This window comes from Acipenser ruthenus, chromosome 4 (assembly GCF_902713425.1).
Source record: "Acipenser ruthenus chromosome 4, fAciRut3.2 maternal haplotype, whole genome shotgun sequence".
NCBI lineage: Eukaryota > Metazoa > Chordata > Actinopteri > Acipenseriformes > Acipenseridae > Acipenser > Acipenser ruthenus.
The window spans coordinates 27,686,204-27,704,319 of record NC_081192.1 but is presented as its reverse complement, the minus strand read 5'-3'; the positions used below and the strand labels follow the sequence as shown (position 1 = coordinate 27,704,319).

Sequence of the window (18,116 nt, the reverse complement as noted above, 5' to 3'; positions counted from 1 at the left end):
GTTTAATTATTACAAACAAACAGCGATGATAGTTAAACACATGGTATCACAATAACTTTTAACCTATTACAGTATGAACCAAGTAAGACACTGTTTGGCTGTATACACTTATTGAAGAACGTATAATTATACATTTTCCAAGTATTTTGCATTGACTATCGAGAGTCAAGTCGTCAGGTATCAGGTGTCAGTACTCCTCGACTCAGTCGTCAAGTATCGGGCATCCTGATACCTAAGGATGTGGACACTGTATAAATTGGCTGGAGTCATTACTGTGTCTAGTCATTGCAAAATACTATACCTGCAAAATGTATTTCTCGCCACTATTCCCATGTGCAATGTTTTATCCGAACAAGGATATCCTTGCTGGGCTCCAGGCACTCGCCCCTGCCTTAGCTCCGCCCATCTATGACATCATTGTCTTATCCTTTTTACTGTCCTTGGCTGGGATTGGGATGAACTGAGTTTGGATAACAAACAGGGATTGGGCGATTTGACTTTGAGGTGAGTAGTAGAGTTGAATTTTCTTTCACACCCGTGTATACGTTTTGGAATGAATAGACAACACACTCTCTAGTACTATCTAAAGTTAATGCATTGTTCTATTGTTTTCCTAACAGTGCAAGAAGAATTTAAAATTGTTCCTTGCGTGTAATAGGAGCCGGTGTTATTATTTTTAATCCCCGGTGGGAGGTAAAGTTAACTTGGATGTTCAGTTTAAACATTTTGTAGGCAGAGCATTCGCTTTTGTTTTTTTTTTTCTTTTTCTTCGTTTTCTTTATCAATTGATACCCTCGTTTGGAGCTACAGTAACCTTGTGTTTTATCATGAACGTGAACGTGACGCAAGAATACCGAATAGGCCTGTAACTACTAGTCATGTTTAAATTGAATGGTAATTAAATGTGTTTTATTTTATGCTGAGATATTTCAGAATACAAAGTTAACACGTCATTCGTGTTTTTGGCAAGAATCTAATTTACAATATTTAAACTTTTATTGTATAAACAGATGTTCTCGGCATCTCTTAAAAGTAAGCTACCGGTACGTTACCGTTACTGTAATTTGTGGCATAACAGTCGCCGCTTCTAACTGTAACATATTTACGTTTTAAGATCCGTGTAATGACAGATCAATTAATTCATGTAACCGTGTAAAGCTCAAAAGATGTAAATAGAATTTGATTCCAGTTCAGCCTTGGTATGTTATTGTATTCTGCAACACTGGTTGCCTGGCAATGCTACAATTTTACGTATTTACTGTAGATGTTTAGCATAAAATAAAGTTGGTTAGTATTATATTACTTTACAAAAAACACACTTTTTTGTTGAAAGATGTCAATTTTATTCTAAGAATTGGAGGGTCCTTGGATATTCAAATTGGTGTAAACTAAACTAAAGCACACACTTTAGAAATAAAGAGAAAAATATGCCAGAGCTGCAACACCCGACGCATATTATGCTTTCAGATCCACAACTCAAATCGTGGGTATTGAAAAATCGGCTACTTGAAGTTGTTAACCAGATTGAAACTGGGGGAGAAAGACAGCGGTGACCTGGACAAGAAGGTACACAAAAATCACAAAAATAACTCCCCTCTATAAAACGGTATTGCCACAATCCCCAGTTAGCCAAACTGTCATGCTGCTTCTGCTTGCATACTGATCATTTTATATATACCACTCAAAAGTGGTATACTGTATATAAAATGATCCTTAACGTCAGGGTATTGAGCAAATCAGAAACACTGACGACTTGCATCCACAGTTTGCTGTTCATAAGCCTGTATTATTGTATTACATTTTTCAGAATGGTTGACAGTGTTCATGGGAATGTTGAAATCAGCAGCAACATCTTTCTTTTTCTTGTACGGTGCTGCATTATCCACCACTTTCAACACCTTCACTTTCGTCTGCAGGGATAGTGCACGTTTTTGCGTGAGCACTATGGCAACTCGAAATGCATCATAGGATCTGTAGTCCCCAAACAGCACTAAAATAGAGAACAGAGGCGCTAATCTGGATGAAAGTGAATACATTTCCCAATATCCTTTATACTTGGCGGTATGAACTAGAGCATTTCATTTTATTCAAATTTCTTCCATGGGATCATGAACTGGATAAGATGAAATGTGTATATATATATATATATATATATATATATATATATATATATATATATATATATATATATATAATGTATAAATGTAAAAAGGAATTCCCTAGTCTATTTATCTATGATATGTGATTACAAAAATATCAAAACAATCAGGAATTTATAATAAAAATATGATCTAGGCAACACAGAATACAGAGTATTGTCTTTCATTTTACTGCAGGAGATTTTGTAATGCTTTAAGGTTTTGATAAGTGGAGATATAGTGGGGAATCTGTCTGTCCGACCATTTGTATGTCACAATTACATTTCTCCATATATCTGGAGACCGCTTAACAAATTATGATTACTCTACACTGTTCTGTACACACTGTTGATATACAGTATGTCACGATCATCATCATACTAATAGCCGTGGTAGGGATGTATATAACTCACATTATTATGTTGAGTATTCTTGACTATAGCATATTTTTTTTCAGGACACCAACCATTAGGCCGATGCTTGCACACAGGCCTGCAGCTGTAGGATGGTTGACCTCTGGATGTAGATGCTGAAGATGTTCCCGTGCAGTGATCATAGATGATTAATTTTCTTATTCAGATCATAAGGATGGTCCTGGAACATGCAGGTTTAGACATGGACTCTGTAAGTATTGCATATTGTAATTCACACAAGAGCATTTAATCCTTTCTTTCATAAACATTTGGTTAGTTCTGTATGTGTTTTTTTTAAGAATGCAGTGGACATAATTCCTGAGCATTATATAAGGAAATTTTTACATTAATTTTTTTTTTTAAAAAAGACATAATTCAGTGTCAGGTTGTCGACTTTGTCCACTAAAAGAGGCTAAGGGAACATCTACAGCCTTTTAAAGGAAAAGGGAATGTTATATAAGGATTGCTTTGTTAGTTTGTATGGGGTTTCACATCAGGGCTGAAGCAATAAAAAAATAAAATAAAGTTTCACAATTTATTGACATTAAATTTAGAGCAAGGAAATGTGTAGTTAAATTAACTATTCATCCTCTACATTTGTTACAGTTATTTTACTTAAAGGGAAATATTCCAAGAGCATCCTGAGCACAGAGTGATTAGAATATGCATAGACGCTCTGTACTGTAGATGAGTTCTGTTTGTGTGTAGATGCTCGCAGAGCCGTTGATGATTCCAGGGCATTTCTCACAGGACGAATCGACAGCCTGTTAGACTGTGAATATTGAATGTTACTACTGTCTCATTTGGAAAATGTATTGCACACCCTCTTTGACTAGGCTAAATGTACTTTTAAGAATGTTACAGTTAATACTGTATTTGAAAGTCACTGTATGTCTTGTTTAATTTTTTACTAAAGACATTTTGGACAGACAAGCCCTACGGGTCCTCTCGAAGCATCGTAAGGAGAATAGCTACCAGTCTTCCACTGAAGCCGTGCCCTAGAGTTCAGTTACAGGTATGATGTGTGGCACATTGTTTCCATAGTGTACAGTCCTGTCTAAAATGTTAAAACTCTTGAAAACTGCTTTTTAGATGTAGTTAAGATGATGTTACTGCCTTTTTGTGTGTTTAAAAAAAAAAAAAAAAAAAAAAAATATATATATATATATATATATATATATAATTTCATATTTTGCCTTTCAAAAAATGTTTTATTGTTTCACTGTAACCTTGATTGTACTTTTAATCCGTATTCATTGTTTATTTGAACTGTCCAACAGTAGTTAATGTGTATGTGCATGCCTATGCCATAGAAATATTTATGATGGAAATGGGTGTTATAATGAATTCTGTATTTATGAAGGATGAAAAGGTCATTTCAAATTCATGCAGACAGAAGCAGCATTTTATTTCTCTTTTGCACACAATGTATAGCTGTGAAGGCGTAGGAGGAAACGGAATGTGCTCTATGACATTTTCCCTGATTTGAGTAATAATGTTTGACTAACAAGAATATAAATAACAAATAAAGGGCTCTGTAATACTCAGCTGTCAAAATATGTTATAGAAATACATCTCTTTTCTGAAGTAGCAGTACATTGTTATATATACAGTGTGTGTGTATATATATATATATATATATATATATATATATATATATATATATATATATATATATATACACATATATACATACATACAGTCTAACTTCACTATTATTAATTTATTTCTTAGCAGATGCCCTTATCCCAGCAACTTAGAATTGTTACAAGATATCACATTATTTTTTACCTACAATTACCCATTTATACAGTTGGGTTTTTACTGGAGCAATCTAGGTAAAGTACCTTGATCAGGGGTACAGCAGCAGTGTCCCCCACCTGGGATTTAACCCACGACCCTCTGGTCAAGAGTCCAGAGCCCTAACCACTACTCCACACTGCTGCACTATAACAAACCCCCTTTTTTAACGATCCAAGCAGCAAGAACCGTTTTTTTTTCAATGGAAATTATTAGGAACTATTAGAACGATAACTTTAACAAAATCTACCCGGATAAAACTATCTCAGTAGTGACTGACAGTGAACTTTCTCCAGTGTGAAAGTGTTATTCTCTCAGTGAAAACAAAGACCTTGGTATGCTAATTCAAAGGTAAGGCTGATTCATAGGTAACCTATTGTAGTGCGAATCATGTGTGAAGTATGCAACTGTTGCCATCTTCATACAAACTGCAACCATGGCAACAGGCATGAGGAGGTGATTGAAACAGCGTGCATTGAGAACAGCACGAAAAATATGAAGCAATCTACGCTGGATATGTTTTTCAAGAGAAAGGGCACGTAATTACTGTATTCAGCATGTAAGTGTACTTTTTAAATTTGTTTAATTTCTTTACTGTTTTCTTTTAAATATACAGTTTAAATGTTGATCAATGAAAAGTTGTCTTGAAAGAACTACTGTATACTGTATAAAGCTGTTCAATTCAATTCAAACCCTATTATAATGAACAACCTGATATAACAAACATTTCTCCAGGTCCCAGGGGAGTTTGTTATAACGAAGTTAGACTGTGTGTGTGTGTGTGTGTGTGTGTCTATATATATATATATACACACACACACACACACAATTGTAGTCAGAAGTTTACATACCCCAATGGAAATTTATAATTTCTCGAAAACAAAGAATTTTAGGAAAAATCTTTTGTGGCGAAAGTTTTGCTTTTGTGGATGAGGAAAAAAAGAAATAGATGTCTACAATTATATATTTTAGCAATTGTTTTGCAAAACTCCAAAAATGCAAATTCAGAAGTTTTCATTCCCTTTGATGCTATGATAGTATTGTCTATAAGGTGCTAGAAATTTCAATATGATAATGAAGAACCTAATTCTAGAAAATGCTGGATTGTAGGTGAACATTCTTAGAGAGTATAAAAGGGTTAGACATAGGATGATTGCTGTCATTACCAATAAGTCAATATGTGAAAAAGTAAAGAGCTATCTGAAGACCTTAGGCAGAAAATTTATTGTCATAAAGCTGGAGAAGGATACAAGAAGATTTCCAAGCATTTGAGTATCCCAATTTCAGCTATTGTTTTTATTATGAAGAAGTACGAGGCTCATGGTACTGTCACAACGCTCCCTCAGTCAGGAAGAAAGAAGGTTCTTTCACCAAGAACAAATAGAGGAATTGTGAGGAAGGTTAATAACAATCCGAAATTGACTGCCAAAGATATTCAAAGTGAATTGGCTGCAAGTGGGACTGGGGTTTCCATTTCAACCATAGGTTAAAGAAAAAGCCACAAGGACAATCGCTTAGAGTTTGCAAAACGGCATTTGAATGATGGATATGAGTTCTGGTAAAAGGTTTTGTGGAGTGATGAAACAAAAAGCGAGATATTTGGTCACGCTGATAGTCGTTATGTTTGAAGAAAGACTGGTGAGGCGTACAAAGAAAAGAACATCATTCCTACTGTCAAGCATGGAGGTGGTAATATCCTTCAGTAGCGTCAGAGGGGGTCATAATATCATTCTGTGTATGAAAGTAACAGAATTGAAATATACAGGGGGGAATGTTAAATCATTCTCTGTGTCTTCTTGGTTTCTGGTCACAAACTCCCCCAATGACAAAGAATGCTTTTAAAAAGAGTCATAAACTAACTGCTGAACAAATGGCTTATCTTCACGATCGCTGAATGACTCTTTCGGTGCCGTAAGCCAGACAGTTCTGGGTGCTTTGACACATAAGACAGGAACCAGTCCACCACATAAATCCAGCCGACAGGGGGCGGAATAGCGGACCAATGGAGAACAAGGGGCCGCGTCGGAATGAGAACAACCAATGAAAAACACTCCACGTGGACTCAGGCACCGCCCAAAATAACCAGACTATCCAATCACAGGGGTAAAGAGAACATTACAAAAGTATGAGCGTGACATGCAAACAGGGATCCCGAAACGAAATCCAAGGTTCTGATACACAAACCAGTCTTTGAAGTGTGACAATCTGGAGATCCAGCCTACAACCAGCTGGGACAGAGATACCGTTTTCGGACACTCTAATACGAGATAACTATTCTAGTGTTTGCCTTGGAGTCTGCTGCGTAAGACGTTAACGAAAGTAAATATTAACGAAAGTAAATATTTGTGTTACTAACGATACCCCTGTTAAGACTAACCTAAAATAGCTGTCTTAAATAGCTGTCCGGAATGCAGTTGTAACCTTAAAGGAATCTCCCATAGATTGCATTGGATCGCTGATTAACCAGCGGGAGTTGGGTGTCGTTGTTTAAACTTTCTTTTCTGTACTGTTTAGTTTAGTTGTTGCACCTTTTAATTTTTCCTTTATTTAGTTTTATTTCTAATAAAACTGTTCCTTTTGTATCCACTAGAAACATTGTCTAGTCTGATTATTTCAATAAAGGACGGGTTCTACATGATTTGAATTCAAAATGAATTCAATTGAATTGAATTACAATTTAAACTAGTGAAAATATAAATATACCTTGCACACTACACTTCTATGGGGCTGTTTTTCCTCTAATGGCACAGGACATTTAGTTCCAATACATGGTGAAATGGATTCCATAGCATACCAAAAGATGTTGGTCAATCATCTGAAACCCTCTGCTAAAAACTTGGTTTAAAGCACAACTGGATGTTCCAACACAACAACGATCCAAAGCACATTTTGGGGGATGGAAAACAAATTGTAACTTTTTTTCCTGATCCACAAAAGCAAAACTTTTGCTACAAAAGATTTTTTCTATAATTTGTTTTAGATAAATTTCTAGAAATTATAACTTTCCATTGGGGTATGTAAACTTTTGACTACAACTGTAAAATCCACAAGCACCCACACAGTAGAAAAGTATATTTGTACACAAACAAAATATTGTCATACACAGAAAGTAAGGTCAATCTTTATTACAAGTTATACAGAGTATTACTATATGGCGATGTCCAGTCTTGTCATTCCAGCTCTTTGTGTGTAACACATTTTCTGTGTGTGCCGCCATTTCCCAATGTTACTTAAATTTACAAATTTGTATAGTGCTACGTCAAGTTTCCTTGCTTTGCATACTATTCTTTCTTTCTTCTAATAACCTTCTCATTTACAGATTGCACTATGTTGCATTTTTTCTGCTTCACTATAAGAACACGGCTGGATTTTGCTGGTTCCATTCACTTCCCTTTATCTCAGACATTCTGATTGATCTCTAACTGTGACAAATGTCTAACAGCTTTTCCAAAAACTTAAAAGTATTATTATTATTTAACCTGGCAATTGAAATTGTGATTTTAGTACAGATGTTTGATGTTTATGGATGACTGAAGGTCCTGTTGCACTTTATTAATACATCTTTTCTTTTTATAAAAGCCTTTTGATTCTTACTATTTCTTCTCTTCTTCTGTAGCTGTGCTTGGAGAATGCAGTAAACCTGCTGTAGGTCAGTTCTCTGTTTAAGTGTTGTTTTGGAGGCATGTGAAATAGTAGCATGCATTAGCCCTTTGTTTGACCAGCACCCTTTCACAAGCACACACGACTAAATTGCTTTACGTTTTTTAATTTTATTTATTGAATAATCTTTTTCATCCAAATAATTTATTTTCTAACCTAACTACTGATATCTCCAATACTTGAAAATAGTTGTGTTATCATTTACACAGTCCTGTAATGTAACTGCACCTGCATAACAGATTTTTGAAAATAAATGCCATTGCCCTTATTATTATGCATGGTAAAGTGGTAATGCACACATTTTATTTCAAATGGAGATATTTTACAAGTTTTGATAATGCATATTTTGTTAAACTGTCTACGTGCTCTCATTTACCCTTTTATATAAAGTAATATAAATACAAAAGGAAATGGAAACCTAACGTAGTTATTTAAGTAAATAGTATTTCTCGGGGGGGGGGGGGCGATATGGGGACGGGACTCGAGGTGCACATACTGGCTTTTATAAAGGTGTACCTGCTACTACCTGACTGGAAAGAATGAAGATGCGAATTTCAGGACTGCTGCCAAAAATGTGAACATTCCACCAAGCTTTGGGATAAATCGGAGTTACCTAAAACAGTTTTTAATGCCCAAAAAAGTACTGAAAATTAAACTAATCTGGGAAGATGGGAAACAGCACAGCAATACATCTTGCAGATGTTGTTATAACTTCTAGGGGCATGATATTGGCTCTTTAAATATCCCAGTTTAAGGAGTGTGCAACATGAAAAATTGAGTGAAAGGAAACCAGGAAACAATCTTGCTTCTGACAAAAGGTTAACACATTAGCTCCTAGCAGTTGATAAATAGTTGTGTTTAACCACGCTTAATTTATTTTGTCTTTTATTAGCTTCACCCATACCCTGAAGAGGCAGACAGTTCTAACCAGACATCCGATGAAAATGGGATAGTAGCTTCCCTCGCAGATGTTGCCTGGATTGCTGAGTATGAAGGTGAATCTTTTACAAGACTCAGGTATGCTCATTGATCACACTTATAATGTTAGAATCAAGAAATGTGGCAATAGTTTCTTCAGATGTAAATGATAAAGGTGTTCACAAGTATCAATTGGTCCTTTATTTAGTCTGAATTAAACTATTATCTGTTCCCTGCATTCTCAATGTGTTGGGGACCATGACATTGACCTATAGGAGGCTGTGTGGTCCAGAACAAGTCACTTGTGCTCTGTCTTTCGGATGAGACGTTGATATAAGTGGCTCTGCAGCTGATGCACAGTTCAGACACCCTCTGCTATTTTCTGTAAGTCGCTTGGATAAAGGCGTCTGCTAAATAAACAGATAATAATAATTTATTGAATGTTGATGGCTGTTGTAGAAATCAAATTTCAATAATGTAATTTTGTGTGTAATATATTTAAAGCTGCCTGGTTATTGCAGATTTTAAAAAAAAATAACGATGTCTAGAATGTTTTTAGTGTAGTTAAAATGATATCATGACTCAAACAAATCACTAATCTCAACAGTGTCCAGTCCCAATTTGATTGGATTAGAGACTACTGTACTTAAAAAATAAAGCTTCAGAAATATTTTTTTATATGTATACTGTATATATATTTTTCTAACAGGTCTAATGTTCGTCCTGGATTTATACTTCCTTCTCCGCAACTACACCGGCTGGGAAAACCTCTCACCAGACAAGTGTCTTTACCAAATATAACAAGAGAAGAGCTGGAACCTAAGACCCCAGTGTTTGCTAATAATGAGGCGATACAGAAAATCAGTGCACTTGAAAATGAACTTGCCCAGCTTCGCGAACAAATAGCTAGGATTGTAATTGTGCAAGAACAGAATGCATTGACTGCTGGTATGTTTATATTTATTTAAAAGTTATCAAGTAATAATTTGATTAGGATACTTTAATCCAACGTTTTATGCAAAGCCTATTCATCTGCTACCTTATATGATGCCAAATTTAGCCGGCCTGCATTTAATGCTCAAAGTTTGGATGTGCACTCTATACAAGGTTCATGATGATCTGTTTGTGTTCTTTGATGGATTATGAACTAGATATCACAGCTAATAAACTAGAAGAACCACCCCATTAAATACACGCTCAACCTTGGGCATCATCCTGTGTCGTTTTGTATAAACTTGTACTGCTGCCATCTTCCACCCACTACTGCTAATATCACCTAAACTATTTAGGCTGGCAACTCTTTCTGCAAAATCTAATGGCACCTTTTACTTTGACACCATATAATGGTCATGTAACAGTTTGGTTTCCGGATGATAAAGACTAAACTCTTTGAGATAATGACTTCATACTCTGTACACAAGTATTCTGGGATTCCCTAGATCATGTTTGAGGTAGTCCCTGCATATTTTTGCTTCATGCTCAATGTGTTGGGGACCATGACATTGACCTAATATAGTTGCCATATTGAGGTCATGTGACCTTTTTAAGTTACTGCTAAATAGAGATGGTAGACTTTGAATTAATGTCTTAATGTTTGGTACACAGCTGTAGTCATTGATACAGGCTGCATGCTTTGACATAGGGTCTTTCAAGTTGGCAAACAGTTGTATTCTGTGATTCTGTCAATAAAGAATTTAACCATTGCACTGCCACATTGTCTTTTAACCTCTGGATATATCAATGATACAGATATATATTTTCTTTTTTTAATTTCATATTCAGGTTTACTAACCATTTGGTCTGATATAACACACTTCTTAGATAATACTACTGGGGATGCTTTGTATTTGTTCACAAAAACTAGATTGTTTAAATTGTATATACACTAGGTACAATTACCATTACAGTATTTTTTTTTTTGTACAGTAAATTACATGTTCTTACTCTACAAAATATATTTGCTTCCTTTGTTTTACAATTGTGGCACTAATGTGTATTATATATATTTTTTCTTTTCACACAGCTGGGTCCTTAACCCCGTTGGCAGCCCCCCCTCCACCTCCTCCTCCTCCTCCTCCTCCTCCTCCACCACCAGGTCTTCAGCGCAGTGTCTCTGCCATGGATCTTATCAAAGAACGACGAGGGAAAAAAAACAGCTCTGATCACGCAGTCCTGGACTCTGGGCCCAAACAACCAGCAATACCAAACATGTTAGATATTCTGAAAGACATGACCAAAGTGAAGCTACGCACTGTAAAAAAGTGAGTATATTTGAGCCTATATTGCTGTTCCTAAAGACACTAAGTTCACCATAATTTTACATAAAGGAAGTTTACTGTTTTCACTGTCATATATATAATTTGGTATGTGGTTGTGTTTTTTTCATATTTTTTTACTATGTCCTTTGTTGGCAACTAGTATAAGTAAATGTTGTATAAAGCCTATATTTTTTTTTAACCTCCTCCACTACACAGACCAATGGAAGGCACATCAAAAACAAAACCGGGTGACCCAACAGATGCAGCAGCTCTAATAGCAGAGGCTTTAAAACGAAAATTTGCTCATCGCTATAGGAATGACAGTGAAAGTGAAAAGGAAATGAAAATTCCAACTTCTGAATGTAACACTGCAACAGAGACAGAGACCCCATTTGTAAGTAATTTAACATCCCTGTGAAAGGGGCTTCAGAGTATATTCTTAGCAATCAGTGCTATGTAACATGCAGCATGCAAATACAAATCACAGTTGTAGCAGGAACTAAATAAATTCAGCCAAACTTAAGCCTCTGTTATCTGAATCAGTACAGTACTAGAGTCCTGTGGCTTGTTGCATAAAACACCAAGTTCAGTTTCTCCTTAGTTTTCCCCTTAGGTGTTCCTTGAGTTTAAGGGGGTTGCAGAAAGCAGCTCAACACATTTAAGTCAATACACGAGTTAAAGCAGCAGTGTGGAGTAGTGGTTAGGGCTCTGGACTCTTGACCGGAGGGTTGTGGGTTCAATACCTGGTAGGGGACACTGCTGCTGTACCCTTGAGCAAGGTACTTTACCTAAATTGCTCCAGCAAAAACCCAACTGTATAAATGGGTAATTGTATGTAAAAATAATGTGATATCTTGTAACAATTGTAAGTCGCCCTGGATAAGGGCGTCTGCTAAGAAATAAATAATAATAATAATAAAGGAAAATATGTCCTTTCATATTATACTTAAACTTAATACTTAAGGTGTTTTATGTAACCAGCCCCTGGTGCTAGAAATAAATGATAAACTACAAGAGAATTGATTATTTTCACTAATTTAAATAGGGATAATATAATTCTAGTTTAAAGGCACTGGTAGTTAAATCACCAAAAATCTTTTTTTATATGTCTTTAGTTAGAAGATAAACTGTCCATGTTTTCCCTGAATGTGTGTGTGTGTGTGTGTGTGTGCGTGTGTTTTGTTATGAATATAATTTAGAAATGTATGAAAAAACATGTGTGTGTTTTCAACAAGATTCTTTACACTTATGTTTGCCAGAAATTAAACACTTGCTGTACATGGTAGAAAGGATAACTACGGCTCCCAAGTGGAGTGAAGGATGCGCTCTATAGCCTGGACGTCGCCGGTTCGAGTCCAGGCTATTCCATTGCTGACCATGGACGGGAGCTCCCAGGGGGTGGCGCACAATTGGCCGAGCGCCACCCGGGGGGTGGGAGGGCTTAGGTCGGCCAGGGTGTCCTCGGCTCACCGCGCACCAGCGACCCATGTAGTCTGGCTGGGCGCCTGCGGGCTTGCCTGTAAGCTGCGTTGTCCTCCAATGCTGTAACTTTGAGGTGGCTGCATGGTGGGTCTGCAGTGTGAAAAGAAGCGGTTGGCTGATGGTACACCCTTCAGAGGACAGCGTGTTTGTCTTCGTCGCTCCCAAGTCAGCGTGGGGGTGGTAGCCGTGAGCCGAGCCTAGAAATAATTGGCTATTCTAAATTGGGAGAAAATGATAAAAAAAAAAGAAGAAAGGATAACTAAATATTTTAAGGTACTTTTTTTTTTTTCTTCCCTTTTTTAGTTTGGACAACACATGCTGAAATCCACTGGCAAAAGAAAGGTTTTAGTAAGCGGCACCTCTAAACCTTAAAAGCCCAGAATAAGGCATCTATTTGAAGGAAATGGCTCATCTCAATTTATAGCTCATAAAAGACATTCAAGAGTAAGTAGCTTCTGCTACATTTTTCTTATAAAGTTTGCAATGATTCTGTGTCTGATTTATTTTGTAATTACAAAAGGGGTGGCCTTTTCAGTTTAAGGTGCTTTGACAGGTCTGTGTTTAAGGTGCTGTTATTCAGCTCATGTTTGAGTAATTGCTGTAAGAACCACTCGGAATCATTGCACACTCATAAAACGTTACGGGGGCAGCAGAAACAAATGTAAATTGAAGCGACTTACTCTTTTAAAGTTTATAGAATACTGAATTGATTTTCAAGAAATGTGTTTTATTTTTAATGTTTAATTAATATTTAAGATGTAATAGTTTGTTACTTTCAATACATGTGAGAAGCTCTCTCTGGTTGAATGAGTCAATAGGAAGCATTGACTCACTATTTTTTAATGACCTTCCAATTTAGTGTTTTAAAAGACTGCCTTTTTTAATGTTCCATAAAGTGTGCCAAGTGAGTACAGTAAGACTTTAACAAAACAATTTAAATAGTACACTAGTGATTTTTTCCGTCCAAAGGCCAATTTCAAATCCCACGGAGGGAAGATATTTAATCTATGTTAATGCTGAACAACTTAATCAGTCAATATGTTGAGTGTGTATAGTGTCTCTTACTTTATTGTAAAATAGATGCCATCTTGTGCATTTTAGGTTAGAGAATTATAAAGCAAATCTGAGCAGACTGTTTGCGAAATGATGCCTCTTATATCAAGTGACACCCCATACATAGCACTTTTACGAAAACAAAGATCATACTCTGGGAACTTCTTTTGAACAAAACGATTATAGAATTGTGTTTTTTAACCTTGTGCAGTATTCATATCCGAGACCCTAATTTCTCTGCACACTTGCAATGCTTTTCAATGTCAACTTCCCAGCAAAGGCCTTGGGACTTTGTAGGCTGATGTTAAGTAATACATTCACTCACTGTTGCTTTTTAAAATGGTTAATTTTGTGTTGATCGTCTCATTAAAATGTGTCCCTTTCTTCTAAAGCAGTGGTTCTCAACCCCGGTCCTCGGGACCCCATGTGTCTTTAGGTTTAGTTAAGTAATTGAGAGCTCAGTTAGAATGAAAACCAGGAGACACTGGTCTAAAGTAAGGGAGTTACACTAAAAGTTATTTGATTTGGTGACTTTAAGAACATAGGCCTATAGGAATGAGGATTAGTGCCAAAAAGAAAAAGCTATTACTTACAAATCTGTGGCCATTATTAACTGTTGCTCTTTTTTTTTTTTTTTTTTTTAAGGAAATCATTTTAATAGTTGAGGAATGGTATTAAAATAATAACCAATAAATGTGTATATGTACTGTATAGATTGCATTTCCGGTTCCTTGTCTTGAAATGACCTATTTGGGTATTTATGTGGTAATCGATAGTTACTGATCAGTTTGTAAGTGTAAGTAGGTCAAGGAGTGGGAGAGAGATGGGATCATTGTTATAGTAGGCTAAGTTTGAAACGATTAAAGGTAAAAATATATAAAAGATAGTGGCAACATTACTAGAAATATGAACATTTAGTAAGAGACCATGTGTTTTTTGTTTATTTCAATCAGCATATTCCCTCCATTAAAAGGAAAATGCCTTCTGTAACCCATTTAGAAATCGAGTACATGTTTCACTGGAGCAATTGAAATGTATACCGTAAAAATCATTGTATAGGTCGTACTGGCGTAAGTCGCTCCCCCCTTTTTGAGACTTTTTTTATGAAAACTTTTTATGAAAATTTTATGAAAACACCTTTTTTGTGTTTAAAATACTTTTTTAACAATTGATTTTTTTTCCTACATGCTCAGCACCGATGCATAAATACACTGATTTAGTTTCAAATTAACCAGTTTGTGACATTTTATTCCGTTTTAATAATTTGTGTTGTTTTTAGTTAAACTGCTAATAGAAGCTCTGTTCTGCTTTTCCAAATAATTGGTTCAAGTAAATTTTAAGTGCAATGTCAAAATACACCAACATATAGATATAACACTACTGCTATAAATTCCAGTGGTAGCAGTATAACCACTGACAAGTGGTACTTGAATGGATTTAAAAAGTAATAATTAATCGTGCACCAGCAATTAAAATCAAGTTATACATCCTACATCACATCTGTATTAACCTATTATCTTTCGCCATATTTAATTGTGTCTTTGTGTTGTCTCCAGTCACGTACTCTTTTTCAGCATTGCAATTGCCATGCTTTTTGGCAAATTCAACCACTTGCAATATCAAACCTGTTGCATAGCATTTTCATTAATAGTCTGATGCCTCTTTTCCACTGTACAACAGAGCCGCACCGGCCGTACCGAGCCCTCAAGGTGCGGTTAATGGGAGCCTGGGTTGTTTTTCCATTGCAGAGCTGAGCCGTACTACTGACGTCACACACAATGAAAGACAGTTGTTATAAATTATTGTTATTAATTAACTCAGTTTGCCAAAAGATGCGCAAACAAGTGCTGTTCAAAGATTAAGCCCAACACTACAGCTGTATCTTGTATCGCTATACATTTGCTTCAAATCGTCAGAAATGCGGGCATAAACGTTCTCATTTCTGACTCCAGATCTTCCTGAACACTTCTATCTGCCCACAGAGAAACTAGAGCCTGCACTTCCTCAGCGTCCCAAAGCTGTACTTTTCTCTCATCACACTCGTTGCCAGCCATGTTTGTTGTTTTTTCATTCTGGAGTGTACTGACTGACGCAACTTAATGACGAAAATCCTTAACCCTGCCCCTGGCTCAGCTCGGCTCGCAGCCGGATTCAGATGTCTTGTGAACCTGGAGTTTCACGGTTTGGTTCTCAGTTGGCTCAACAAATAGCCAGTGGAGAACCACCCGTACCTGTACCGTACCGAGCCCTCACGGGTTGGATGTGCCAGTGGAGAAGGGCTATGACTGTCCCACTTTATCCAGTCTCAGATGCCTGCTTTATAATATTGCATTGCAGTTACAACGAACGAAGACTTGATAAGTATACTCAGCTTTCTGACCAGTAGCTGTTTGCTACGGATCCCAGGGGCTTCAGTCTGAATATTGACAGATCAATGGTTTGGGAGGGTGGGAATAAAGAAATTCAAAGAGATGGACAACTATTGTGTTAACAGTAGCTTTTTTTTTTCTCTACTTACACGCATCTGGGTCGGGAGGCCACTCAAGAGTCTAAAATCTTGCGTTTAACATGCAAAAGGGTATTAATTAGAACAGTGGTGTTGTGTTTCTACCTAGCAACATGACCTGAATGCCATAAATCCTGAAAAAAATAATCGGGTTGTTGACAGTTAAATTTGTGAGCCATAATAACTGTAGCTGTAGCAATCACATTGTGGAGCTGGTACAGTAGTAATATTTGACACACCACTGCATACGTCACACTGGTGTATTAGTCGCTCCCCCCCCCCTTTTTAGGGCCCCCCAAAAATGCCAAGAAAATACTCATACAACGGTTTTTACAGTACATTGAAAATATGACACATTTTACTTTCAATTACTTGTATTCGCTTGGTATAGCTAATTTGGCCAATAGACAGTACATACATAAGGGGGAAGAAAGTTATTCTAGCAACTGTATACAGTAGGTATATGCCTTGCTTTATCTTACTTAAAAAACATTTTTTAACCCCCATTCTTTTAACCTTGTCAACAACAACTAAAATACAACTCAAGCTGATTGCTTCAAGCCAGATGCATCTTTTCCATCTACTTTTACATTGCTTCTTGTTTTACTTGACAAGCAATTCATGTTGCATCTCTAGTGCACTTAAGACTGGATGAAAATCGTAAAGCCTCTTTTGACAATGTATGCCAAAGCAACTGTAAAAGTCAAAGTCTTTTTGTAAAGCAAACAGACAATTTGGTTGAGTTTTACTTTATATAAAGAGTATGTTATAATTTTGTTTTGAGTACTGTGGCGTATGATTTTTATACTACTTGAGAGAATTTGTATTTACATTTGTCCAAGTTCTGTTTAGGTTAGGTGTCTTTTGTATTGGCAATGTAAACTCAAGTTTTACACTTGATGCTTACTTCCAATCAACAGAGTAGACCCTTGTGCCTGACTATTAAGAATAATCTGACTAATAAAGAAAATCTGAATTTTATCTCTTGTGTTGTTCTTTTAAAACTTTTTTTTTTTTTTATTTTTTTTTTTTAATATCGCCTGGCCACAATTCAATTTGAATTTTGCATTTGCAATTATTTTCACTGTGCCTATACTTACTTTTTTTTTCTATGAAACAACTAAATTGGCCAAGCCTTAATTTTTGATTAACAAGCAGAACGTACAAACGAGATCGCAACAAGTTAGCAGCTAATCTTTATTAAAGCTATAATGAAAAATAAAGTATTTTATGCTGGACACACTATTACAATCGTTCTGCGTGCCTGTACTTGCATTAATAAATAGGGAGTCGTTTCTGCTTTGAAATTAAAAAGTATGACTTGGCATTTAAAAGCCCATTTAGTTGTTTCATAGAAAACCCCTGTGAGTACTGAAATGTAACAATGTGGGAAAGCCATTGACTGTTTCCAATACTGGTAATGGAAACAAGTGTAAAGTCACAATAATCCTTAGTCTCTTGTTAAGCATCGAGTTGATAGGATCTTGTATGAATCTGAAAAACCTGCTTGCATACACTACTGCTAGTGTCTCATAACTAGGGCCCTGCGTTTTTCAGTTGTTTTTTTTAACCTGTAATTTAGTACTACAGCCACAAGATGTCGATATAGCCTCCACATACGCAATGAGCAATCATTAAACAATGATCTCAATGTGCTATTTGAACAATGTGAGATGGCTACTTACATTTAACTCTTAACATCCCTGTAAATACATATAACAGGATTTAAAAATGATTTTTTTTTTCAATATTATTTCAGAGCTCAAGTAAATACATTATTTACAGGTTTTAATTTAGCAGTACATTTTTTAGCAAATTATTTTGTAAAAAAATTAATTGTTTTTTCTTAATAGCTGGATCTCACTGGGCGGGCACAAATATATATTTC

The 18,116-nt window shown here is 36.1% G+C and overlaps 1 protein-coding gene across 4 annotated transcripts; it reads left to right on the top strand.

Annotated features, from left to right (window-relative positions):
• Positions 1-417: 417 nt before the first annotated feature.
• On the top strand, positions 418-17,209 carry LOC117399442 (mitochondrial fission regulator 1-like). 4 transcript variants are annotated; one of them, XM_059022261.1, is made up of 9 exons: positions 448-504; positions 1,468-1,566; positions 2,596-2,762; positions 3,468-3,566; positions 8,904-9,028; positions 9,639-9,877; positions 10,953-11,190; positions 11,404-11,581; positions 12,973-17,209. In XM_059022261.1, exons 3-9 carry the CDS (start codon positions 2,697-2,699, stop codon positions 13,039-13,041), a joined length of 1,014 nt encoding a protein of 337 aa, XP_058878244.1. In that variant the 5' UTR covers positions 448-504; positions 1,468-1,566; positions 2,596-2,696; the 3' UTR covers positions 13,042-17,209. The 4 variants fall into 4 exon arrangements, with proteins under 4 accessions (XP_033854488.3, XP_058878244.1, XP_058878245.1 ...); XM_059022262.1 differs by lacking the exon at positions 448-504 and adding an exon at positions 562-894; XM_033998597.3 differs by lacking the exon at positions 1,468-1,566 and having other exon boundaries at positions 418-504.
• Positions 17,210-18,116: the final 907 nt, after the last annotated feature.